The 27,375-nt window shown below is 39.2% G+C and overlaps 1 protein-coding gene across 1 annotated transcript in view; it reads left to right on the forward strand.

Moving 5' to 3' along the window:
• The window catches only part of sugct (succinyl-CoA:glutarate-CoA transferase), a 429,896-nt gene that overhangs the window by 333,852 nt on the left and 68,669 nt on the right, over window positions 1-27,375 (forward strand). Inside the window, exon 13 of the mRNA XM_060824198.1 lies at window positions 6,653-6,716. Coding sequence (XP_060680181.1) covers window positions 6,653-6,716 — 64 coding nt within the window. The remainder of the gene's footprint in view (window positions 1-6,652; window positions 6,717-27,375) is intronic.

Raw genomic sequence — 27,375 nt, forward strand, 5'->3', positions numbered from 1 at the left:
CAGATTTAGACACCTTCAGCAGATTAAACACCCTTTAAAACCGTTTCAGGGCTAATTTCAGGACTTCCTGGATTTGAATAACAGTGGACCACATCTGAAGGTAACTTACTGTCTTATGTAGCACATGTCTCACTTTTTTCATATTTGTTCAAAGATAGTTTGGTTCCTCCCTCAAGCTTTGCAGACAACCAAGGAAACTTGCAGCATTTGTGTTGAGTTAAGCTTAAGCTTCGTGACTAAGTTAAAGGAAGCTCTACAAAACTAAAACAAGACAGATCTGTTTCATTTTTGTCTCAAGCATTTTGTTGAGAATGCACAGGGCAAAGCCTTTCAATGACAACAGCAGCAAATGTTGAGATATTCTTTGCTGTTGTGCCTCAGGACCCTGCAGAACTACTGATCCACGCATGTGGAATGTTTAAACACCTAGTGTATCAAATTGTGCTACCAGAGCCCCTCTGAGAATGTTTTCATTGACCTTGGTGTTGGACCTGATGCCTGTACATACAAAGAAATGTATCAATTCCTTCTTTTGTTTATTTCAGGCACAGGACAGTGAATAACAGCAAGAGAAATAATGGAACAGCCTAAAAAAGCACCCCACTCCTGCACCCCGACAATACTAACCCCCCTTCCCTTGCACCTCCAACAATGCTCGTTGCCTTCCTGCACCCCCTGGCAAAGCTTACCCTCACTCCCTCAGCCCCAACCCTCAAATGCTCACCACCCCCAGCCCATCCTGCACAGCCTACCTTGTGGAATCCCTGGTTTCTGTCCAGCCAATGCCTCAAAAGTCAACATTCTAAGTTAGGTTCACAGAACATAAAACCACATAATAAGGTGGAAATATCAAATACAAGGGGACATAGGTTTAAGGTGAGAGAGGAAACGTTTAAGATAGATGTACGAGGAAAATATTTTACATGAGGGTGGTAGGTACCTGGAATGCAGTGCCAGGAAAGTAATAGAAACAGTTAGCAACGGTTAAAAGAACTTAGAAAGACATATGAACAGGCAAGGTTTAGAGGGATATGCACCTTGTTCAGACAAATGGTATTGGTTTAGAATGGCATCATCCGAAATGTTTTTCAGTTTGTTGTTATGGACCATGATTGAAATTGATACACTTGCAGTTTATGAGATGAAGAAATGAGTTTGGAACTCGGCTAGACTTTCTGGTCATGCATGATAACATGACCTGGTACCACACAGCTGACTTCCCAGAGTTGGCTGTTCAGTGCACATAGATCATGCCACCAGATGACTAATTTGCTGAATGATCATAACATGCTCTGTAGATGCCGGAAAAGTTTCATTTAAAAAAATTGATGAAACCATTTTATGTTGTTGGGCAGAAATAAAGAGATAATGTATATATTAATATGGAATTTGGAATTCAGGATGTGATCCGCAGAACGTATCAAGAATGAAGCAGACCTACTATAGCCCTTACGTTTCATCAGCTTCTAATATCTTGTTTTTGTGTTAATGAGTTATGTGTGTTTGTTCCAATAAGGATGAACATTTTAAATGGAACTGGAAAAAAAACGTTACTCGGGTTTTTTGCATACCTGTAAACACGGTTCTGTCGAATTTGAATTGAGCTTTAGAACTTTTATATTAATCAAATGCACAACAGCATCTGAAGGGGAAGAGGCAAGTTAACATTTTAGGCGGAGCTCCATTAAAACATTACAACTTTGGCATTTGCTTTTCATGTTTTCTTCGTGGTTTATGTGCAGAATGTCATTACTGTAGCTTCCTAATGCTTTGGAGCTGTGCTAGTGATGCAATGTAGAGTACGCTGAAAGGGGGGAGTTCTTGTGGCACAGTGGTACTGTCCCTACTTGTGGGCCAGAAGGCCTGGGCTCAAGCTCCATCTGCTCCAGAGATGTGTTATGTCACATTTCAACAGCTTGTTTTAAAATATCCATATGACAGTGAGAGGAATAACCATGCCTCCTGCTGGTAAGAAAGATAGAATCCAAACCAGGAAGCAAGTCATCACATCACACTTTTTAAAAATCAAATCAGGTGTTTTTTTTTCATCTCCTTAAGTTTATTTTTAATTTCAGAAGGTAATGGACATTTCAAATCTGCTAACCTAAAGTTAATCTTAAGACAGGACAGCATATATTCGAAAATCAATATACAAGAAAATATGTGAAAATGACTGAATTACACAAATTGTGCACTTTCAATTGAAAACTTCGGGGAATGATTGGGGGAATTTTAGCATACAGTTTACCATGAAGCCGTATTTCTTGAATTATCAAAAGAACTTCTATTGTTTCTGTATGAATTACCTAAATCCATCAATGGCACAGCAAAAAAACCACACTTGCACACAAAATGACTAACAGACTCATTAATTCTGATTGAAGCATTATTCAAGTCCCTTTCTGAAGCATGTTGTATCTCAGTAAGAGCACATAGTACCGGTTAAAGTTGGACTCTTTTGCTTATTAATTTATTATAGTTGGGCTAAATGTTAATGCAAAACAATCAATGAGTCCTCATTTTAATTTGAACTAAAAATAAATTTTAGATATAAATCAGGACAAATTTGTGCTAAACTCATGCTTGCTACCGCATGCTGTTCCAGCAGTCTCTAAAGCATGTAATAGTACGTTCAAATCTCATCAATTGACTTCAGTCAGTACAGTAAAAAAGATGTTTGGTGCGCCTGCTTGACTAACCATCTTGTGTAACTTAAAATCTTAGCATCTGTAATTTATATATTTGGCTCTGAGTTAAATGTATCAAATGGAATTCTTTTAATATCAGAGAGCTGGTTGATTACAGCCAGTGGGAACTAAAATAAGGATATTGCCATGTAAATGGTTAATACTGTTTAATTGAAGGTTTATTCAAAACACTGATCAAAGTATCCTTTCATCTAGTTTGTTTTCTTTAAATATTCTATCTAAAGATATGCACAGAACTACAGTTTGCTTTACGAACAGGGCTGTTTTAACTATAATGCCACGCAAATATGACACATTTGGAGTTATTTGTACTCCTGATACTGTGCAGTGGTGTAAAACAAGGAAATATAAAATGGACAGTAAACCTAATGCCATTTTAAAGTAAATGATAATGATTAACAATCTGTTTTACGTTATTGCATAAAGTCAATTTTTCACCCTTTGCCTGATGGATATTCAGTAAGAAACTTATTATTTGATATTATTGATAAAATTTGCTACCTTTAAGCACAATATTGATTACGGGGAACAAATGACAGATAATCATCTCAACTATTGAGTATAATTAGCTAAATAGTCACACTATGAAAGGAAAACATTTTGGGTTCTGTTAGGGCTACTCAGATTGTGACCTCATTACAGTATTAGTTTAAGCATGGATAAAAGAGCTGAATTCCAGAGGTGAGGTGAGAGTTTCAGTCCTTGATCTCAATGCAGCATTTGACCATGTGTGACATCAAGGAACCCTATCAAAATTGGGAATCAGGGCGAAACCTCTCCACTGTTGAGAGTCATATCTGGCACAAAAGAAGATGGTTGTGGCTATTGGAGGTCAGTCATCTCAGCTCCAGGACTTTTCTGCAGGAATTCCTTAGGTGTCCTAGGCCCAACCATCTTCAGCAGTTTGTCAATTACCTTTCCTCCATCATAAGATCAGAAATGGGGATGCTCATTAATGATTACACAATATTCACACTATTCATGACTCAGGTACTGAAGGAGTCCATATCCAAACTGAGCAAGGCCTGGACAATCCAAGCTTGAGCTGACAAGTAACAAATAACATTTGCAGTGGTAAGTGACAGGCAACGACCATCTTCAACAACAGAGGATCCACAATTATCCTTGACATTCAATGGAGTTACTATCACTGATTCCTCCACTTTTAACATTCTGGGGGTTACCATGGGTCAGAGGACTGACTATAGAAATGTTGTGACTACAAGAGCAGATCAGAGGCTAAGAATCCTGAAATGTAATAAATTTCCCAAAGCCTATTCACCATCTACAAAGCACAAGTCAGGACTATGATGGAAAATTCACCACTTGTCTGAATGATTAGAGCTCCAACAACACCCAGGAAGCTTGACCACCATCCATGACATAGTAGTCTGCTTGATTGACACCACATCCATTCTCAGTCTATATCTCTGATGTTCAGTTGCAGTAATGTGTATCACCTGCAATCAAAGCTGCAGAAATTCATCAAGGCTTCTTAGATAGCATCTTTCAAACCAGTGACAAATATTATCTTGGAGGACAAGGACAGCATGTACATATGAACATCACTACCTGCAAGGCCCCCTCTAAGTCTCTCTTACCATTCTGTCTTGGAAATATGTCAGCATTTCTTCACTGTTACGTGCCAGAATCCTGGAACTCCCTGCCTAAAAGCATTGTGGTGTACTTACAGCAGTACAAGAAAGCAGCTCAGCATCACTTTCTCAAGGATAATTAGGGGTGGACAATAAATGCTGGCCCAATCAATAAAATCCACACACAAGGAATGAATAAAAGAACTTTGGCTGAAAACTAACAGTTGTGATGTTAGGGCCCTCATAATGAGGTTGGATTAGATTGTCCGGTTACCATTTCTGGCTGAAGATGGTTGCAAATACTTCAGCTTTCTCTTTAGTAGTGATATGCATCTTTGAGGATGGGAATTTTTGTGGAGCTTCCCCCCTCATTTGATTTTTTTAATTGTCCATAATCTTTCACAACAGGACGTAAATGTAATGCACAACCTTGTTGCGATGCATTTGTTGTAAGATTACTTTGGTCTATCACACCTCTTGTCCACTAAGGCAGGACTAGTCCTGTGTTGTAATTTTGACAAGTTGGGGCACCTCATATTTTGGTAAGCCTAGTGTTGTTTCTAGTATGCTTTCCTGCAATTCAAAGTTAACTTTGAGCAAAGTCACATATGCACTGAATGATGATGGAATTGGAACTACGAATGCAATTGCAAAACCTTCCTCCATTACTGTGAAGAACCACATGCTCATTCACTTGTCTTTTTGGTTATAAAACCAAAACATGATACATTTCTTTAACCTTTTAAACTCTGTTTCCTTAAGAAAAGACATTTCCTCACAGTTACTCCTCCCTGAAGCAAGAAAAATGGAATACTGCGCATGCTGGAAATCCAAAATAAAGATAGAAAATGCCAGAGACATTCAGCAAGTCAGGCATAATCTGTGGAGAGAGAAACAGACCAGATGTGCAAGTTGATGGTTCAATCCCAAGCTGCTGTTCCTCTAGTCCCAGTGGTGAGATCATGGAGGGGTTTTTAGAATTTGGAGACTTGAATGAGGCAGAGACCAGGAGACATCGGAAGGTGATTAGGTGCCCTAGGTAATGGTTTTATATTGCCCCAGGTGGGACATGGCTTGGCCTCAGAGGCTTGGAAGGCTTTGGGAAGGATCAGGTCAATTGGGGATCCCTCAAGCAAGCCCTGCAGCTAGAAAATAGGTATAAAGATCCTCATCTCATGGATGAGGAAAGCCATCACCTAGTTGTAGCTGCCAGGCTTTCTGAGACTTAGGAAACCCAGCCAACCAGAGATTCATTATCATACTTAAAATGCCAACTTACTTTGAAGCAGTTGGATGACTGCCTACCTCCCCACCTTGGTTAAAACCAGAAGTGGGAGTTTAGGAGGCTGATTTGGGATAAGAATCCTTTTTTCAGGTTTTAATGTCCAAATCTTCTATAGTAACAGTGATGGGAAAAATGTATATGAAAGATGGTCAGAACAGGAGAGCGTGAGGGAGAACTGCAAAGTAAAATAACTCCTTTTTTGGTTATTAAGATCTTTTGTCTACTCTATTGATACTGTTTTATAAGATACTGTTCTTTTAAGAGAAACACTGATTTCCTGAAATGTAAGATTTAGGATTCATAGCAATCTCTTTATTCCAGTTCACATGGCTTTTTTTCAGCTTCTGGAAAGCATTTATATAGTTTAGCAAATACACTGGAGACAAGTCTGTTGACAATAATGTGGGGTGGTGTTCACAGAGCACAACCACATACCCTTCATTAGTTTAAAATGTGCACTGCCATAAAACAACTGAGTACTGCCATTCATTGAGGAGCCTGTAAATGAGTTAATGTGGTAATAAATTGGCCTAGAAAGTAAGTGTTAGGATTCATGAAGGAGTGCAGTACACTAATGCTTTTTAAGTCTGAGCATTTAGTTAATAAATGTTGTTGGAGCGTGTTTGATCCTCGAACTTCTGGCAAAATGTCCACTTGAAGATTCTGCTACCAATACAATATTTATGAATAAATATATTTTATTTTCAAATGTGACTGCTATAGTTTAATTACGTTGATTATCAAGTACTTAGCTACTTAATTGATGTTTCTGATGCCTTTACTTAGATGATATGATTGCCTTAGATTTGCAGCATGTCAGCTAATTTTTCAGTCTCTGTGGAGGTTTTTGCAGAATCCATGTTCTCAGTGGGAAGCTGTGCACAGAATAGAAAATTAAGGCAATGGTGCTATATCCATGTCCGCTGGCACAACAAAATTTCACAGAGGGTGGTATTTATTAACCAAGTATTTATTTATGCAAATAACAATGAATTCATAATCTAATTTAAAAGTTTGATATATAGAGGTAACTGTGTCTAACTTTATTATTTCTTTATTTTTAGGTAATACACAATGACCTCATTTTAGAAATGAACCATCCAACTGCAGGAAACATAACTGTTCCAGGTAGGTTGAAAGTTCCTCCTGTTTGTCAAAACACAACCAAGCTTCCATAACTGCTGTTCTTGTTAGTTAATTTCAGGCAATCTAACTGGCAAGGGAAAGAAGACCAGGAAAATGTTACAATGTTTATTGTATAGTGTTATGGACTAGACCAGATCCCTCAAAATATATTAAGAAGATAGTCTAGACCTTATTTTTTTCTTATTTTAAAGATAAGTGTAAGGCATTGCATTTCAGATGTAATTTGATTGGTCAAACTACCATGCTTGAAATAAAATACACTTTATTCATACACAATAATTAAAATACAGACAAAGAGAAAAAAAGGGCTTGACTGTATCGAAATGCTTAACAAAATAATATATATATATTAATTACTACCAATTAACTGTTCTAAAATAGTAACATCCCATAAACACACCCTTTGCTAAGGCAAATTCAGTAAAATAGATAGTCTCTCAAGCAATTCTAGCAGCAGGAAGAGAACCCCAGCTTTTAGCTGTGACAGAGAGAGGAATCAGGACTTCCACATTCATCTTCAAGACCTCAGCAACTGCCACTGAAAGCTAAAAGTAAAACAGAAATCCCTGGTTCCATGGGAGCTTGACCCCATCCATTCAGGCTGCTTCGATTGTTCCAATTTTTTAAAAAAACCCAAAGACCCCATTAGCTGTTTACTTTATTAGCGTTGGAGCAGACTGCTCAGCTTCTCTGTTTCAACCTTTCTTCACAAAAAAAAAGATGAAATATACCTCTTAAAGCCATGGATCATCATATTTAGTTACAGATCTTTTGAACAATGACAGAAACACCGCCATTTCTGAACTTAGTATTACTTTCTTCTCTGAGAGTTTGTGTGCCTGAATCTCTCAAAACTATTTGAAGAAAGTCATAGAATGTTAGATGGATTTATCTCTCATCTGACATTCCCAAACGTAGGATAATTGATTGTTTATCTCATTGGTGATGTAGGGCCTTTGCTGTGATAAAATCAATTGCTTCTTTTGCCTTCACAGGCACTTCAAAAATAGTTGATTGGCTGCAACATGCCCTTTATGTGAACCATATATTTATGTTGTTTTTGTTGCTCCTTATTGAGTGTCAGCATTATTTCTACATTGTGTTGAAATTTCCATCATGAAAGTTTGTTTCCTATTCAAAGATTAGAATGATTTATGTGCATCTCTGATTTTATTTTCTTTTTTCTAGATTAATACAATTCATCCAGTATTTTATTCTAGAATTAATATCCAGAATTTCCAACATAATGATCTTTACACAGAACCACCCCATGGTGCCAGCAGTGTTAAAAGTCGACTATACTTCCTTTTATCTAATACAGCCACATTAACTAACACCTCAATCCAGTGATGATTCTCAATCTTACTAATCTACTTTGGTGCCAATAGTAGTTATTTAAACCATGTTAAGAGAAGTTACGCTGATATCTAATACTGCTTTTAAGTTAATAATGTTACTAAGTAGTTTTAATTGTGATGTTTAACTAACAATGTTAATGCAGACATTTAATCCATTAATAGTGCCACTAAACCAGTTATGTTAGTAATTAAATCAATGCATTTAATGCAACAGTTTTCATTCTGCAACAATTTGTTAATTATCCAACAATACTGAATTGTGCTGATATGCAAAATCCAGTGCTGCTAGGTAATATTAGATGTCATTTGTAAACTAACCATATGTAATGTTATAAATTCAGCAATTGTTACGAGCTCTGTTAATGCAGCTACATTAATTAATGCTGTTAAACTAGTGTTTTCTAACTAATACAATCAATCCAGTCATATTAAACATCCATTGGATAATCCAGCGACATTATTTAATACAGGTTTTAATCCAATGATATTAAGTAGTTCTGTTACTGCACCAATAATCCAAAAATATTAAATATGCTGACATTCAAGCAGTTAATCCAGTAATATTGCTTAGTGCTGTTAATTCAACAATATTAATTAGTGCTGTTAATTCAACAATATTAATTAGTGTTGATAATCCAGTGATATTATTTAATGTTGTTCATCCAATAATATCATGCAGAGCTGTTAATTCAGTGTGATTAAGTAGTGCTGTTAATCCAGGAATATTAATTAGTACTGTTAATCTGGTGTTGTTAAACAGCACAGTTAATTCAGTGGTATTTAATAATGCTGATATTCTGCCAATATTAAATATTAATGTAATCTAGCTTTTTTTTAATTATGCGTCGGTGGACATCACTGGCTAGATCAGCATTTATTATCTATCCCCAATTGCCCAGAAGGCACTTAGTCAACCACTTTGCTGTGGATCTGGAGTTACAGGTAGACCAAACCAGGTAAGGATGGCACATTTCCATCCCAAAAGGATTTGATGAACCAGGTAGGTTTTTACAATGATGATCATTGAGCTATCTTTTTTACTCCATATTTTTGTTAAGCTAAAATTTCACTACCTGTACTGGTGGGATATGAATCCATGTTCCTAGAACATTAACCTGGGATTCTGGAATAAAAATCCAGTGAAATTACCACTATGCCAGGACCTCATAGTTAATCTAGCAATATTACGTAGTGATGTTAATCCATAGAACATAGAACATAGAAGGATACAGCGCAGTACAGGCCCTTCGGCCCTCGATGTTGCGCCGACCGAATCCTACCTAACCTATACTAGCCCAATAACTTCCAAATGCCTATCCAATGCCCGCTTAAATGACCATAAAGAAGGAGAGTTCACCACTGATACGGGCAGGGCATTCCATGAACTCACAACCCGCTGTGTGAAGAATCTACCCCTAACATCTGTCCTATACCTACCACCCCTTAATTTAAAGCTATGTCCCCTAGTAACACCTGACTCCATTAGCGGTAAAAGGTTCTTAGTATCTACCCTATCTAAACCCCTAATCATCTTATACACTTCTATCAGATCTCCCCTAAACCTTCTCTTCTCCAATGAGAACAGCCCCAAGTGCCTCAGCCTTTCCTTATAAGATTTTCCTACCATTCCAGGCAACATCCTGGTAAACCTCCTCTGCACTCGTTCTAAAGCTTCCACATCCTTCCTATAGTATGGCGACCAAAACTGCACACAATACTCCAGATGAGGCCGCACCAGAGTCTTATACAACTGCAACATGATATTAATTAGTGCTATTAATCTGGTGATATTAAGTAGCACTGCTAATTCTGTAATATTTAATAGTGCTGCTAATCTTGTAATAAATAACAATCTAAACTAGCAATGATAAAACTGCAGTTAATTCTGTGAGATTAAATAGAGCTGTTAAGCCAGCAATATCAAAAGGTGATGTTTTTGTAATTTGATTATAGGATGTAGGTATTGCTGGCCAGCCATCATTTATTGCCAATCCCTAATTTGCCATGAAAAGGTGGTATGAGTTGCTATCTTGATATGCTGTAGTCCTTGAGGTGCATGTACTGTTACAAAAGAAAATCTTATGTTTGACCTAGCAACAATGATGAAAGGCAAATTAATCCCAACATAGGATAGTGTGTGGCTTTCCGGAGCTCTTGCAGGCAATGGCATTTTTTTTGCACCTCCTTATTCTGCCCTTATTCTTCTAGGTGGTAGAGATTGCAGGTTTTTTTAAGGAGCTATTGAAAGAGCCTGAGTGATTTGCTGTAGTGCATCTTGTAGGTGATGCATGCTGCTGCCACTGTACGTTGGTGGTGAAGGTAGTGGATGGGCACCAATCAAGCATGTTGCTTGTCTTGAATGGTGTTGAGCTTTTTGATTTTTGTTGGACTTATACAGGTCCAGGCCTGGAAGGAGTATTCCATCATCCTCCTGACTTGTGCCTTTTTGATGATGGATGGATACATGGGAGACGGGAGGCGAGTTATTTGTTGCAGAGTTCTTAGTCTATGACCTGCTCTTGTCACCACAGTACATGTATCCCGAAATGTTGCTGAATTTTGAGTAATCATCAGTGAACATCTACACTTCTGACATTATGTTGGAGGGAGAGTCATTGATGAAGCAGATGTAGTCTAGGACACTATGCTGAGGAACTCCTGCAGAGATGCCCTGGGACTGAGATGGTTGACCTCCAACAACCGCAACTATCTTCCTTTGTACCAGGTATGATTCCACCCAGCAAAGAGTTATCCCCTAATTATCATTGATGCCAATTTTCCAGGGCTTCTTAATATCACACTTAGTCAAATGCTGTTCTCTTTTCAAGGCTGGTCAATATTCACACGTCACCTCTGGAGTTAACTTTTTTTTGTAATTTTGAACCGACATAGTTGTGAAGTGAGCAAATGAGTGACCCTGACAGAACACAAATGAAGGTCTGTGAACCGGTTTTTGCTGAGCAAGTGGCAATTAATACCGCTTTCATTGATTTCTTTCATCACTTCACTACTGATCAAGAGTAGACTGATCAGCTAATAATTATCTGAGTTAGATTTGTCCTTCCCTTTTGTGGACAAAACATACTTGGGTACATTTCCACATTGCTGGGTAGATCCAGTGTTGGAAAAGTTGGAACAGCTTGACCAAGAGCATGGTAGTTTAGAAGCACAAATTTTTAATAGTATTGCCAGAATGTTGTCGTGGCGTAACTTTCAGTGCCTTCAAATATTTTGTGATATCACCTGAAATGAATGGAATTAGCTGAAGCCTGGTGGCAGTGATGCTGAAAACATCTGCAGGAGGCCGTGATGGTTCATTCCTTGGGCGCTTCTGGCTGAAGAGGATGCAAATGCTTCAGCCTTACCTTTTACATTAGTGTGCTGGGCTCTGCCATCATTAAGGATGGGGATTTTTGTGGAATTCATCCTTTTATTAATTGTTTAATTGTCCATCATCATTTAAGACTTGATGCAGCATGATGGCAGAGCTTAAATTTGATTCAGAGTGGGATTGCTCAGTCCTGTCTATCGCATGCTGCTTCCACTGATTAATGCAAATAGTCCTGAGTTTCAGTTTCACTAAGTTGACAGCTCATTTTTACATATGCCTCGTACTGTCACTGGCATGTCCTTCTGCATATTTTGTTGAAATAGGGTTGGTTCCCTGGCTTCATGGCGATGATAGCGGGGTAAAATGCTGCGCCATGAAGTTACAGAAGTGGACAAATGCAATTCTGATGTTGAATAGTTCTAAGCACAGTACTGTAGTCACTCCTACCACTACTGCATTTCAAATCATAACTCAGTACATAAAATAATTGACATTTTTTCATTTTTGGTTATTTGAACAACTGCCTCAAAACTGGGATCCTGTGGCAGTGAGAATTTCATGGGCAATTATCATGCTGGTTGACCAATCTTACTAGATTCAAGTGACGCCGGATGCGTCATGCTTTGTAGATAATTAAACAGCCAAGTTTGCACCCCTTTTCAGATTTCACCAGTGGAGTACTGTATGCATAGAGGTTTGGAATCTCAGAGTTTCATCTCGTCAAAGGAGGCAGGATGTGAGTGGCAATTGAGCTGTGAAGTCAACTGCTTCAGCCCTCTCTGAAGCAGTCTGCAGCCAGTGTAGAGGCACTATCAAGCAGAGGATGGGCCAAAGTGCAATGCTGTTACTGGAAAAATATCTTCGGTCCCTAACAGCCATTGGGATTTAATGCCTTCCCACATTAACATCTCAACACAGAAAAATTCAACCCTGTGTTTCTCAGTGGAGATGATGACGGCGCTGTGTGGTATGCTGGAGAAGGAGCTGATGTGGTAGAGACCCAGTGCTTGTAGACTTAGAAATTAGGTTGATACTCAACTTCTTAGAGTGTGATTTATTCAACATATCATTGGAAAATCTATGTGCCATCTCCAAGACATGGCCCATTGCTGCATAAAGGAAGTCCTGGACTCCCATATATTGTTGGGCTAGCTACTCAAACAAGTTTGCAACCAATTTGGACCAGCTAGGTTAATAAGGTCATTTTGGTGCCATAGCTGGATTTGACAGCAGCAGGGTCTGATTGACTGACTATATTTTTATGGTCATCAAAACTTCCTGAGAGTAGCTTTGGCCTTTGAACAGGAAGAATTTCTGTTCAGTATAATTTGCAGTTGATTGTTCAAGGCTTCTGCTAAAGTGAATCATACACGTTTACACAAGGTTTCTGGAAGGTGCCATGCCTCCGACATCCTTAAACATTCCCAATTACCTCAGCCTATCATGTCCCCAAACACCTTGTGTCTGGGACCTGTGTAAGATTAAAGTCATAGTTTCATCCTAACATCAGGCAGAGGATATACGCAGTTGCTGCCAAATGACTTAACCACATTCAAGCAGGCATTGGCTTTTTGAAATACAACAGAATCTCATGGGAACTCTCTTCACACTTCAAGGGGAATTGCCTGTAAATGCCACTGTCTCTGTTACTTCCTACTTTCCTGCACAGAATTAACCAGATTGTGTCACCCGTTCTACATGTGCAAAAAAGCATCTGCATTAGGGAACGATGTGCTGGAACAATGTGACAGAATGCTTTGAGATGCCATTGCAACCTGAATAAGACATATTAAGTCTGTGATAGAAGTCATGGTGTTTGTGAATTGTTTGTGAATCCTCAAATTATAATTTTTTGTGTTTGGAAAAGTTGGAGTTGCATAAATGTATCGACCAACAATTTGTTATTTTAGAACACTGACAAATGCTGGAAAGAGTAAAATGTATTGAACTCCCTGGCAAGGAGAGCAAAATAGTAGAGCTTTACTCAGCAACAAAATGTATATTGTTCCCAGTTTAAATGTATTTTTACTCTTATGCCACTGCTAGTGTGAGACTTTTTGTTTATTAGCAATAAATGAAGAATACATAACGTAACATGTTACAACCAGATTCATCATGAGAATTGTAATTGAACTGACATTTTCCCACTTGTGTTAGATTTACCTCAGATTATTAACTGCAAATGTTTCCCCACTACTTGACGTTAGACTGACTGGCATGTAGTTGCTGGGTTGTCTGTATTTTTCATTGTTTGTTGACTCACTAGCATGCTGTTTTTGTCACTATAGCTGTTATAACTATCTGATTAAAATGCATAATACTGGCATCACAGTGTGGTTCTGAGTCAGTGCTATATATTTTGCTGAGGTGCACCACACCTTTAGCAACAGTCAGCTTTGCTTCTTCAGGATTCAGGAATGTGTGGGAGGTAACAAGCTTTGGGTGTCTTCCAGTAAATGTTATACTACGTTCCCCCTGTTCTCCTCCACATACATAAGCAATGAAAACTGTACCCAAAGGTGTGGCCTCACTGACTAAGAGCCACGTATTAATAGCTGGATGTGACAGCTCTATTAAACAACGAAAGAGGTGCAGAAACCAATACAAAGAATCACAAGACGTAACTAAGGCACTGTAAATAGATGATATCACTTAGACTGACATATATCTGACTGTCAGACTGTCTACAACCTGTTTCTGAAAACAAGACTGGTACCAGAATAGAGTTCCAAAGATTAAAAAGTAAAGTCAAAACCTCAGGTTCTCTGATATCAGCATGATTGAAACAAGCCTCCAAAATGTACAGTGATGATGTGCACCTATGTACAGGGTAATGTGATCTCAACTATTGTATCTGAAGCGGCAAGATATAGATGGAATTTGAAGCAACCAGAAGCTGGTGTGAATGTATGCATAAAGTGCAAGTGAATAAACCAAATCTAGTGACGCCCCACTGGAATTACTTTAAAGTGCAGTCAGGAATATTTTCCCCAGAATGAATGAATAAAACCTGCTGCACTCAACAAGAAGACATGTTTGAAGTTAGCTGTAGAGATGAAAAATAGGAGCATTGTGTCCCTTTCTTGGATACATAGGAAAATATAGAAAATGACCTGATCAGGACAGGAAAAAGCCATTAAAAATAGGAACAGGACTAGGTAGTTCGGCCCCTCCATCCTGCTTCACCACTTAGTAAGATCATGGCTGATCCAACATTCATCATGTCTACCTTCCTGTTTTTTCCCCATAATCCTTGATTCCCCAGCTAATCAAGTAAGTACATTTGCAGATCCACCTATGTGTGGTGACTTAAACCCATTCACTCTGTGTCTCCAAATTTTCTGTATCCCATCGCTCCTCACACCACCTCAACTTTCAGTAGCAACTAGTCTTCAGTTTCTGTATATTAAAAACCGAAAGAACTGGAGAAACTCAGCAGGCACGGGAGCATCTGTGGAGAGAGAGAGAGGCAGAGTTAATGTTTCAAGCCCAGTATAGCTCTTCTTCAGAATGGTTCTTTCAGATGGCTGGCAGCAGAGTTACAATAACACAATCATACCTGATTCATTTAATTGAGGACTAAAAAATGAGAAGACTGAATGTAGTGATTGCCATGATTATGACTTTATCATGATCACAAGTCCCCTTTCCTTTGCATTCCATGGCCTTCACATGTACAAGTGCTATACAAAGTGCATGCCAATAATCTCTTTGAGTAGCTCATTCCTTCTGACTGTGCATCATCAACATCATACAGCCATGCGCAAATGTAGGTACTCACTACTCTTGAGGTCCTGTTAGAGAATTAATTAGGTTTTCATCTGGTGGCTCACACCTCATAAATGAACACAAAAAGTACTGATGGCTGAGACAGCTATGGAGACACGCCAAATTGGGAAACATTCCCCTCCAATCTTTTATCTGAAAGGTGGAAACAGATGCTGAACACAGGAACCTTCATTGAAAAAGAGAACATTAGAGATGTATCAGCAACTTAACCATTCCTGACAGATATACCATACCTATACTTCCCAATAGTGAAGATGATGGATAGATCCAACCACGTTTCCAATACCTTATTAACAGGGACTTGCAAGAACATTTGCCATGGAAGAACAAGAGAAGGTCTCTGTGGAACTTCAAACTAGGCTCTAAAACTAGCATTCAGGTGATGACTCTACCTGTGCCCACTTCAAATGTCAATCTGCTTGTTGTCGTGTTAAACAGGATAACTGATCCTTTCTCTTACCTTATAATGTGCCTCTGAATTTTGTAGAGCTGTCCTGCAAGAATGTTAAGACCTATCACTGAGGTTTATCCAATTCTCCTACTCCCTTTCTGTACAATAGTGTTCCACCTAGTGTTCCACTTGACTGATTGCAGGGGCAGGTGGCCTGATCTACCAAATGCAAGTCTTCTAATTAAAGGGATCAAAACATGGATTATAAGGGCTCACTCACACTTGGATTTTTGAGGTTGCAGCAACCAGAGAAGTAGAGACATAGCAAGACTGCTCTCTGTGTCTTGTACCAGTGACAGAAGATTCTGCTGTGGGAATTGAGGGGCTTCAGAGATAAGAGGTCTGAAAGGGTTTCAGGAATAAGACAACCCCTCCAGCCAATTAGGAGTGGATGAAAGTGGCCAAGGAAGTCTGACCCCTTTAACATCGAGACCAAGAGGATTGAGGACCTCTGGAGGGCTAGAATGGTGAATGGGATAACATTTCAGGTGCCACACCTCTCACTCTCCTGCCCAGCATTCTCCTGCATAGCATGTCTCTGAACAATACACCTTGCAGCTCCACTCGTTCCTCTGAAGGTAGCTCAGAATCCTTTGGAATAACCAGCAGTCACACCCTCACCTTCATCCTATTGCCCTCTTGCAGTCAGGCCTTGCTGTCAACCTCTGCAAATGCTCTCCTTTCTTCATCTGCACACAAAAGCCATTTCTAGCACTCATAACTCCCTGTTTTCACTCCTTACAGAAGAGAATTTAGATACCAGGGTTGAGTGAAGTGGTTCATCAATGACTGGTACCTTGTCAGCCATTTGCAGAGTATGTCCAGCTACTCCATTGGGAAATAGGCTTTAAGAAAGCTGCTGCTGTCATCAGTGACATGCTGTGAGAGTTCAAGAGACCTGAGGCAGTGGAGTTCAGACATGTTGAGAGGGCTAATTGGCTCTCTGTAGACTCAGAATCTGGGACCTAACTTCTTGATGTCCATCCCTCTGCATGTTGGAGGGACATGCAACCGAGGAGAAGTCAGCTGGCACTGAAGTTGTTCCTGCTCCAACTTCCACTGTTGTTCCGGCTGTTACCTTTCATCATAGGTGCAAGGTAGAGCTGAATGAGCTGCTCCCTTGCCAGGATGAAGGCAGGCAGCACAGAAGTGCAGCTGGATGTGATTTAATTGCAGGATAGGGAAAGTGGCTTCCAAGTAATTAACAATCACCTGTCAAATAGTGTCAGTCCTGTCTGAGAGAAATGCTGAAAGCAGCATCCTCTTACCTGGTCATCATTTGCACAGATCAATGTACTCTGAGCTGGCAGTATCACTGGAGAAGCTCTTCTGATTTGTAATCATATTAGTGACCCTGACAAGTCGCTGACAGGTTAGAAAGCTATAATTCAGGGCTAAAAAATTGCTGATTTAATTTCCTGATTTGTTTCCCATCAGATCCAAGGGGCTTTTCCACTGGTTTTGGAACTGCTGCAGGGAAACCCAGAAGAGTGTTTCAAAGAATCACTCTTAACTCTAACACTGAACCTGTCTCTCCTTGACTAGGAAGTATTTCCGTGGCTAGAAAGAATCTCCCCTATAGAATTTTTCTGCAAATAGTTATAAGAATAACAAGTAGTTTCTGAACTCTTTAATTATTATAGAAGATGATCATAACTGAACTAATATTTACCTACTAACATAGATAGCTACATGCATATTAACCAAACACCATTCCTGCATCCTCAGCCATTTCCAAACCAGTGAACAGAAAACTCTGGGGAACAGAGCAGATTAGACATTTTCTGAAGTGATCCTGGTGATTTTAAATTAATAAACTTGTAGATATATTTTGATTTGACATCCACCAGGGGATTTTAATTGAGTTCAGGCTTCTAAATAGAAATAATGCCCTTTCATGTTTATCCCTTTTATGTTTATACCATAGCTACTTCCAAAAATTATAGGTCACCTCTATTTCTGTTTACTTTGCTTTGGGTCAACAAATAAAACTTGTGAAAAGAAATGGTTGATTTTACTAATGTATTACATACTCTGTAGGTATCTTTTTAACATATTACTCTTTTCCACATGAAATAATTAATCTTACTATGATAATATTGCAATATATTGTCTTCAGGATGCACAATTTAAATTCTCCCAACAGATAAAACAATAACGTGAACTCAGTGCCAGGTTTGCGTAAAAGCTAAAATTTGACATATGAAAACCAAAGATTTTGAATATATCTCAAGAGAAACCTGGTTCAAAACTTGCCATATATCTACTGTGAGACATTTAGCTCTCTTTTGCTTTGTTTCCATCTCGGTCTCTTGATTTTTTTGACTCATTCTGTACCTTTCACTATGTGTTCCTCTCATTATCAGTATCTGTCATTAGCCTATAGCTCAGTCGATTTTGATATCTGTTGCTTCCTTGCAGATCTTCCTTTTTAGGCCCTTTTCACTAAGTCTTCAATATTGTCTTACTTTTTTAAAAAAAAAGGTATTGCTTTGTTTCCAATGAATGCTGCAAATTGTTTTTACAATGCAAGCATCTACAGCTGGGTAATGTAATATAACTGTTAATATAATTCTGGTAATATTTTCAATTTGAAAAACATTAAACTGAAGAAGAATGGTTGTTTAATTCTGTATACTGCAAATATGATTTCCTGGTACTGTAATCAATTGCAAGCTGTTGCTCAGTAAAGCTGGAATAATAATAATCTTGCTGAATTAACATCATTATGGATATCCTGATGGAAAAGGCGTGACTAGCATTAAATGTATCTAAAATTAAAAGAACACATATCATTAAAACAAAAAATACTCGTGATTTCAGTGTTGCCATCTCAAGGTTCAAAGGACAGACAAATCCTTTGAGCTCCTCTATTGTGGCTTATGTCAACATCAAAACGTCTTGACTTTTGATTTGCAATAGCAACCATGTCCTTAGTATTCTCAATTTGTTGACCAGTTTGAAAAAGTTTACTAGTGAAGTACTTCCCAATATAAATACATGTATTATTAGTAAAGGAAATGTTTTATCCCTTTGGATTTTAACTCATCTGAAATGTTAAAACAATTCTTACCTCTCTACGGTAAGATTTATTTTAACATTAAATCTGAGCAGAACGAACCTGACCAGTTTTTTTTTGTCTGTCTAAGTACTGTAGTACCACCTTCACCCCAAAGGGGTCACTGACTACTATTAACTATCAATGGGTTTGAATTTTTTAACTTAGTATCTCCATTCATATTGAAAGGGTCACAATGACAGAACTTTTATATTAATTCAAGTGACATTATATGATGCTTATGTGTAGTTAGTTATTACATATTCAATATTATTAGTGTTTGGCTATGTAATCTTCATTCAAGGAAAGCATATTGTCATTGAAAGACATGTCAGAAATACCTAACACGTCTACAATATTGCCTTAAAGCAACTGAAATAGTCAGAAGGATATATTTTGCTAGGCCCTACTTTTGGGGCACATGTTGCCAAAAATCAAACATAATAGTCAAAAAGATTGATGAATATTCCCAATTTTTTTCAGTGATTAATTTTAATAGCCAGAAAAGAGGGAATGCAGTGAATAAAACGCACACATCTCTACACTTGATTCACCATTCAAGAACCTTGCAAAATCTACACTGTAATCTTTATATTAATCTGATTAAAAGATCCTTATGGTCATGGAAAATAGGTCAAACATTATTTTGTGAAGAGAACACAATCTATTTTTAATGCATTTATATAACACCCAAGTAATACAGCAAGACCCTGAGATCCACTTTGGTTAGTCAGTTAACATGGTCTGTTTTATCCAGAGCATTAGTGCAGGTCTCTGGATGACTAGTCCAGTATCATTGCTATCATTCTACTCTTCCCTTTTTCTTTTTCAATTGATCCAAATGAGAATGCTGAAGTAAACTGAGTAATTTTGCAGATTTATGAAATAAAGCTCATGCTTGCCATGCTTATCAGCTTAAAGACTTTTAAAGTGGCAATATGGATCACATTTAAAGTCTTCACATGATCTCAAAGTACTTCTCAAGTTATTGATTACTCACAACAGTTGTGACTTTTGTATGTAATAAATACAGCAGTCAATCAATAAACAGCAATGAAATAAGTGACCAGATAATCTACTGGTTGAGGGATACATGTTCACAAACACTCCTGCTTTCTTTTTCAGTTAATGGTTTTATGGGGGTATGTGGTGAGGTTATGTGTATCGTTAGCTTAACATCTTGTCAACAAGATGGCAACTCTGACAGTATATTTTTCTCTCAAAACTGCAGTGAGGTGTTACCCAAGTTTAATGCTCCAAAACCTGAACTGGGGCTTAGGAACATTGGAACAAATGTGGGTCATTTGGCACCTTGAGCTTGTTCTGACATTCAGTAAGATCATTCATGATCTGTGTGTTATCTCAGTTTGCTCCCCTTGGCTGCATATCCATTCATACCCTTAGCTGGAAAGTATCTGTCAGATTAGAATGTATTAATTGAGCTGGCATCTACTGCATTTTTGGAGAGACAATTGCGTCTTTCTAAAACCCTTTGCATAAAGAATGGACTAGCTCTGATTTTAAGCTTACGTGTCTCTGTCATAGACTCCCTCACCATCAGGAAACCTTTGTCTCCGTAGATTATGAATTTCTTTCAATATCCTAAAAACTTGGGCAGCACGGTAGTACAGTGTTAGCACTGCTGCCTCACAGCACCAGGGACCTGGGTTCAATTCCCGCCTCAGGCGACTGACTGTGTGGAGTTTGCACGTTCTCCCCGTGTCTGCGTGGGTTTCCTCCGGGTGCTCCGGTTTCCTCCCACAGTCCAAAGATGTGCGGGTCAGGTGAATTGGCCATGCTAAATTGCCCGTAGTGTTAGGTAAGAGGGATATGTAGGGGTATGGGTGGATTGCGCTTCGGCGGGTCGGTGTGGACTTGTTGGGCCGAAGGGCCTGTTTCCACACTGTAAGTAATCTAATCTAATCTAATCTTAATAAAATAATCCCTTATCTTCCAAATTCTGATTAATTCAGTTCTAGCTGATATAAACTTTCCCTGTAGTTTAATCCTTGAATCTTTGGTAACATTCTGTTGAATCTGCATTCATTCCTTCAATCTCACTGTATCTTATGGAAAAGTACTCAGAACTGTACCAAAACTACAGATTTGGCCCCATCACAGTTTGTGTAACTGTCTGCCATTTTTATTCTAATCTTCAAGATACAGGGGCCGACATTCCATTATTCATATGTCAAGTCAGTTTATTTTAGTTATCGGTTTACATGGTCCCCTTAAATGTCATTCAAGCTCCACTGTTCTTGGCTTTTCACATTTATGAATGTGCCAATATTTAATGTTTTTCAGCTGAAATTTGATGACCTGCAGATGGAGTTTAATTTGTATAAATGCGAAGAAACAAACAGGGTAAGACTTGTACAATTAAAAGTAGGGCCTTGGGTAGTGTCCATAGTATAGAGAGACCTTGGAATTCAGGTACTTAATTCTTTTAAATTTTACATCACATGTAGGAAGAGTGGTTAAGAAGGTGTTTAGCCTGCTTGCCTTCATTGCTCAGATCTTTGAGAATAAAAGTTGGGACAACTCGTGGAGTTGTGAAGGATATTGGTGAGGCTTCTTCTGGAGTACTGTGTTCAGCTCTGGTTGCCCTGATGTAGGGTTTCGATTAGAGTGGTGCTGGAAAAGCACAGCAGTTCAGACAGCATCTGAGGAGCAGTAAAATCAACGTTTCGGGCAAAAGCCCTTCACTCTGATACAGGAAGAATGTTATTAAGCTGGAGAGGGTTCAGAAAAAAATTACCAGGACGTTGCTGGGAAAGATTCAAAAAAGACATGAGAGACAACTTTTTTACACAGAGTGGTTCATGTGTGGTGCGCAGGTAGAAGTGATGGATGCAGGTACACTTACCAGCATTTAAAAGACCATTGGTAAGTACATGAATAAGAAATGTTTGGAGGGATACAGGCTAAGCGCAAACAGGTGGGACGAGTTTAGTTTGGGATTATGGTTGGCATGGATGAGTTGGACCAAAGGATCTGATTCCATGCTATATGACTCTATGACCTGTCAGTCACCTGCCCTGAAATTCAGTCTCATTGGGGGTTGGCAAATGCCAGATGCCAAAGTCCATGGATGAGAGTTGCATGAGGTTGGTGCCCATGGATCATGTCCTGAGATACAGTTTGGTTCTAAGCAACATGGAAATCATTCAGATCAAGTGGCACCTCAATGGCCATGGGCTCCAGAGGGTAAAGCAGATATTAATGGTCAATTAAAGGAGACCAACTAAAATGGGAGAGTGAAGGATCATCAGACATACAGGGAATGCCTGGAACTTGAAGAATGGTGGCTATTTTGTAGGTTATAGGCAGAGCCTGAAAGTCTTTGCAGCAAATTAAAAGCCTAAATTTCATCATATTGATCTGAAAATCAACTCTGCAACGGCACTTTGATATTGACAAAGCAATGCCCAAATTGGTGGAGTTCTGAAAGGGGTTGAGTTCATAGCTGGTATATAAGGCCTAGTAAAGGCCTAGTCCAATAATTGTCAGCTGAGTGATTATGTAATGCTGCTTTCTGCCTTCGAGTCATAGTTAAGCAGACCGTTATTGTAATGATCATAACGAGGTCAGCCAGATGGACCTCATGGAATATCAGTTCCAAGACTGGGGCTATTAACCTGGTCCATTCAGGAAGCCCTGTCTGACTGAAAGAAACAGGAGTGTCAGAGGTTCTGAGAACCGACTCTGAGGAAGTTGGAACAATATCAAGTATTCATGTATGAATAAAGGGTGACTGGTTGATGTGATACCAGCCTCTGTGGAGTTATTTAAGTTAGCATTCTTCATGCCGTCCAATTTTGACTTGATCTGATGAAGGACTCATTGTGAGGATTTTGTGCCCTGATGGGCATCTTGTGATTTCTGAGATAACAAGAGTCAATGGAAAAAGGTACATTCACTCAAAACATCATCATACTTTGGTGACCAAGGTGCACAGTCTCTCGTACTACAAGCCATACACACTCACACATGACTAAGGCTGCTAGGACTCCATTCCTGTTAGGTTTGTTGGTGGAGGATATGGGCTTCTCCTGACAGCTCCTATGTTCCAAGATCACATGCAAAATTTCTTGGCCTACCGTTTATGAGGTCAAGATACCTAAGTGCATGCTTGTACATGTGTGGTTGTACATATGTGGTCCTCTCAACAAAACAAGCAAGGCAGGATCAAATGGAGCATGTACTGCTTACGGCCTTGGCCAAGCATGACACTACCTCTGTGAGAGCACACTTGGACCATCATGAGGAACGTAGTCAGGGGTAGCGCATGTCTTCAGTAAGAATGTGTGCTTTCTCTTGCTGTTCTCGCAATTCTGCTTCAAGTTCAAGATGCATGGCATTGATCACCTCAGCAATTCTCCTTGCAATATTATTACTACAAAAGAACCAAAGGACGGCAGGGACAATTCCAACTGGTACAACAAACAATAGCAACCACCATTGGCAGCTGTGCAATCCAAAAATGGAGAAAGAGCAGGACAAGAGCCTCCACTGAGGAGGAGAGCTCTTGCTCATAACAGGATCTGCAAGTTTAGGTACAACTCTCTGCAGATGATTAAGAACCTATGCAGAAGATGAAGCAAGCAATTACCAGCTACTGAATGAGAATATGTGGTTAGAAAACTGGGTGGCAATCCCATCTTGGAGGCATAAACGTAACAGCTGCCTGTAATCTCTTGGCCAACAGATTATTTGGGGACTTCTATGGCATTTTGCAGATTTTAATTTATAACTACATTCTGGGATGTCATTGATGATGTCTTTGCAACAGGTCACAAATTCTTCTTATTTCCTCCTTGACACAGCGAATTAGGCAGTGAAGGCATTAGGATTCTTGACCACTACTGGTTTCTCACAAGACGCAATCAATTGCATCAACATAGCAGTCAGAACGTTTTATCATCAACCAGCAGCCCTCATATACAGAAAAGGATTCCAGTCTCTTAATGTTCAAATCATTTGTGGGCACAACAGCCAGAAATTCAGATGTATGGCAGATATCCAGGGAGCTACCATGACCCATACGTCCTGGACCACTGACAGATGACAGTCTCTTACAAAAGCTTCAGTTCGCACAAGGATGGTTCCCGGGCAACAAAGGATATCCCATTCATACTTGACTGATGGCATTTCTAAGAAATCCTCAGACTGATGCTGAGGACAGATACAAAGCTGCCCTCTATTCAACCATGGCCATTGTGGAACAGACCTACAGAAGAGGAGGTTTCAGTCTCATAGTGGTTGGCTGTGCCCTGCACAATCTCAGATGCCAATGAGGGGACGTGTTGGCTAAGGAGGAGACGTAAGAGCCAAGAAAACCTCTGAGGAGGAGGAGAATGAGGGCAAGAATCCCGAGATGGACCAGAAGGCATACTAAGGGGAGGAAGATAAGGTGGTCCATTAAGCCTGTAAGGCTAGAGATGACCTTATAGCGTCTTGGTTCCATGCTGTCAGAGCTGGGTTAAGACCCCTTCTGTTATTATTTCGTACACACAGTTGGCTACATATGCTTCTTGTATGCCATACAATTACTCAACAAATAACATTTTTCTCTTTGATTTACATGCGATAAAACATTGGTTTTCTCTTTCAAATGGCTCTGATAATTTCACCTCTGTAAAAGCTAAAGTGTATGCACAAACTTGCCCAGGACCATTGTCAACATGAGAGCAGTTGTGATAATAGTGAGTACTTCCACTGTGTTGCATTTCAGTATGTTTGCACTAAAATGGTTCTGTATCAAAGATACATCAGTCACATCAGTGAGACAACCCCTTGGTAAATACCATTGAGTTGTCCCACGTCCTAAGTCTTCTCCCTATGTGCTTTACATCCCCAATATCCCTGCAGTGCTTCAGAATGGAATGAGCAGTCTCTATTCCTTTGCAATACCCAAGAATCCTCACTACTACTTCCAATACTATGGACCACAAACTGTGGGACTATTTTCTCCATTTGGCTCTGCAATGATGGTAAATCAACATGAGGTGTACATTCCCGCTTCATACCTTTAAAATTTGTACCCTTACTTTGAGAACCCCTGGCATGGAATAGACCTTTTTTTCTGTGGAGCCTATGGTAAGATAACAGCTTCTGCCATTGCTCTCATATGGTATATGCTTGAAGTCTACCTCTTGGACATTCTAGCCCCGGCTCCTCCCCAGACTTTGTAGTTCACCTCAGTGTCCCTGACATTCATCTGTAGCACGTTGAATGCAGTCTCCATCTGACAGGCATGTAGTTCCATGACAGATGAGGTTGTCTTCAATCACCCACCTTCGTGACTTTGAGAGACAAACTAAATTCAAGTGTGGTGATTGACATGCATAACATCATTTTGTTGATTGAAGAGTCTTTATATCTTTAAAATTGGAACACCTTCTCTGGAATACAGTACCAGACATTAAAAAATTGCAAATGATATATATTTATAAAAGAGCTTATTCTAAACAATGATTAGCGGTGTCTCATAAGGTTTTTTTTTCCCTTCTTCACCATGTCTAGATGCAAGCTTGATCTTCACAGAGGGAGCATCCTGGTGATTTTGAATACATTAGAAGGCCTTCCTTGGGGAAATTGGGCTTATTGGGCCTACAGGGCCTCATTCAGCTGAAGGATGCCAAAACAGGTTCCTTCACTTGAACTGCTGGTGGCAATAGGGTCACCAGCACAAAGGAGATGGAGAAAGCAAGACAGGTCTGGTGCGTTCTGGAGATGAAGCTGCCTGTGTTCTGTCTGTCACTCCTCTTCCCTATTTGTACCTGCTGATACTACACTCTTCTTTAATTGGCCTTTTCAGGGCATCAATTGGTTGTCGGCACAAAGGCCATCCTCAACCTCTGAAGCTTGTCTTTATCAATAAAAGCCTGGATGGTGATGAGCTTTGTTAAAAATATCATATTTTATATATACAATATATGTTGCAATCCTTTCTTTCCATTCTAATCCATTCAAATGAGCTTTTTCCAATCTGTTACTTTGGTTATTGTATTACTTAAATAATTTTCGATCTTTATTTCAGACTTTATATTGATTTGAACACTATTTCTTCAGTGTTTTCATATGTATATTTCTGTCATTGGCTAGTTGTATTTTTCATTACATCTATCAGTGATTTTTTTTTTCTCCTTACATGCTGGCAGACTAAGGAATCCCAAGCACAGTACAAATAGTCCACTTGTTTGTGTTATCTCTAATTATTATAGCTGTACCCAACTTCTTCCTTCCATGTCCTCTCTAAATATGGTATAACCTGTGCTGTTTCATTCCCTGTTCTGGTCTTTATATAGCTATGTTTCAGCTATATCCGCTACAGGAGAAGTGAGGAGATTAACACTTTTATAACTCTCTGTTTCAATGCCTGTACTTCAAGTTATATGGTCATTCTATTATTTTAACATACTTCTGTCTGCCCTCCCACATTTCTTGATGAATGGCTTATGCCTGAAAAGTCGATTTTACTGCTCCTCAGATACTGCCTGACCTGCTGTGCTTTTCCACCACCATACTCTCAACCTTTGGTTTGATCTGTACTCTCACCTCCTGATTCTTTTATCCTTTAGACTTAGTTGCAAGCTATTTCCTTAAGATCAACTCACTTATTTTATTAATTGAAAGCTTTACCCACAGACCGACCTTTCTGTGAAGACTGATTATGTGCAGGTTCAGGTGAGACTGTTCCAGTGGTGCAGCCTACTTCTCACACCAGTCCTCCTGCCATTAACATGTGCTTCATGTTGTAATCCTAAGACCGCTTATGAGATGAGGGTTCCTGTGACACAGTTGCAGTGTCCCCACCTCCGGGCCAAGAGATCCAGGTTCAAGGCTCGCTTGTTCTAGAAGTCTGTAATACCATCTCTGAACAGGTCGATTAAATGTATTTACAACCCATGAGCTCCTTTTTAAATTTGGTTCCCAACTTTTAAGTGTGCTTTTCAGCACTTCCTCCGTATTAATCATGATGGCACTGACCCACATGAAATTACAAATATTTGATTTCCTTTTCCTTTTCTAAGTTTTATTGCAATTTCTTCAAAATGTCCTTTGTTCTTCCACCATTCTCCTACAACAGAAGGGTGGCTACAGATATGTTGCAAATCCCCCTAAATCTAAAAACTGCTATTAATGCAAGTTTCTGTTCCGTTACTGCGCTCACTTTCAACATTACCCTCTCTGCCCGGTCCATCAGACTGTCTCTTATTGATGCTCTGTCTGTCTGCAGCCTTATCCTCACATGCATCAAATGTGTTATACCTATGTAACATAATCATATCTCCTCTTCTCCTTCTTGGATCCCCTACCCTGCTAATTGACACTTTCCCACTCCCAAAGTTGTATTTTGCCAGAACATTCCTCATTTTAAGATTGCTAATTATTCTCCCATTGCACACAATAAGAACTAAGATAGTCTGTTCAGTGGTTAGTTCCATAACATTTTGATTCTGGAAACTGTCTGTGGTCATTCTATTATTTCTGGCCTCCCATGTCTTACCCACCATTCGTTTAAGGTCAGCCAAAACCCCGAAACAACTACCATCTTTCTCCCTGACCTCACCCCTTCCCTACTCTGTCCTAAGCCATTCCAAGATATTGGTGCCACTCTAATTCTGAGGTCTTGAGCATCCCAAATTTTA

The sequence above is a fragment of the Hemiscyllium ocellatum genome, chromosome 4 (assembly GCF_020745735.1).
Source record: "Hemiscyllium ocellatum isolate sHemOce1 chromosome 4, sHemOce1.pat.X.cur, whole genome shotgun sequence".
NCBI classification, from domain to species: Eukaryota; Metazoa; Chordata; class Chondrichthyes; order Orectolobiformes; family Hemiscylliidae; genus Hemiscyllium; species Hemiscyllium ocellatum.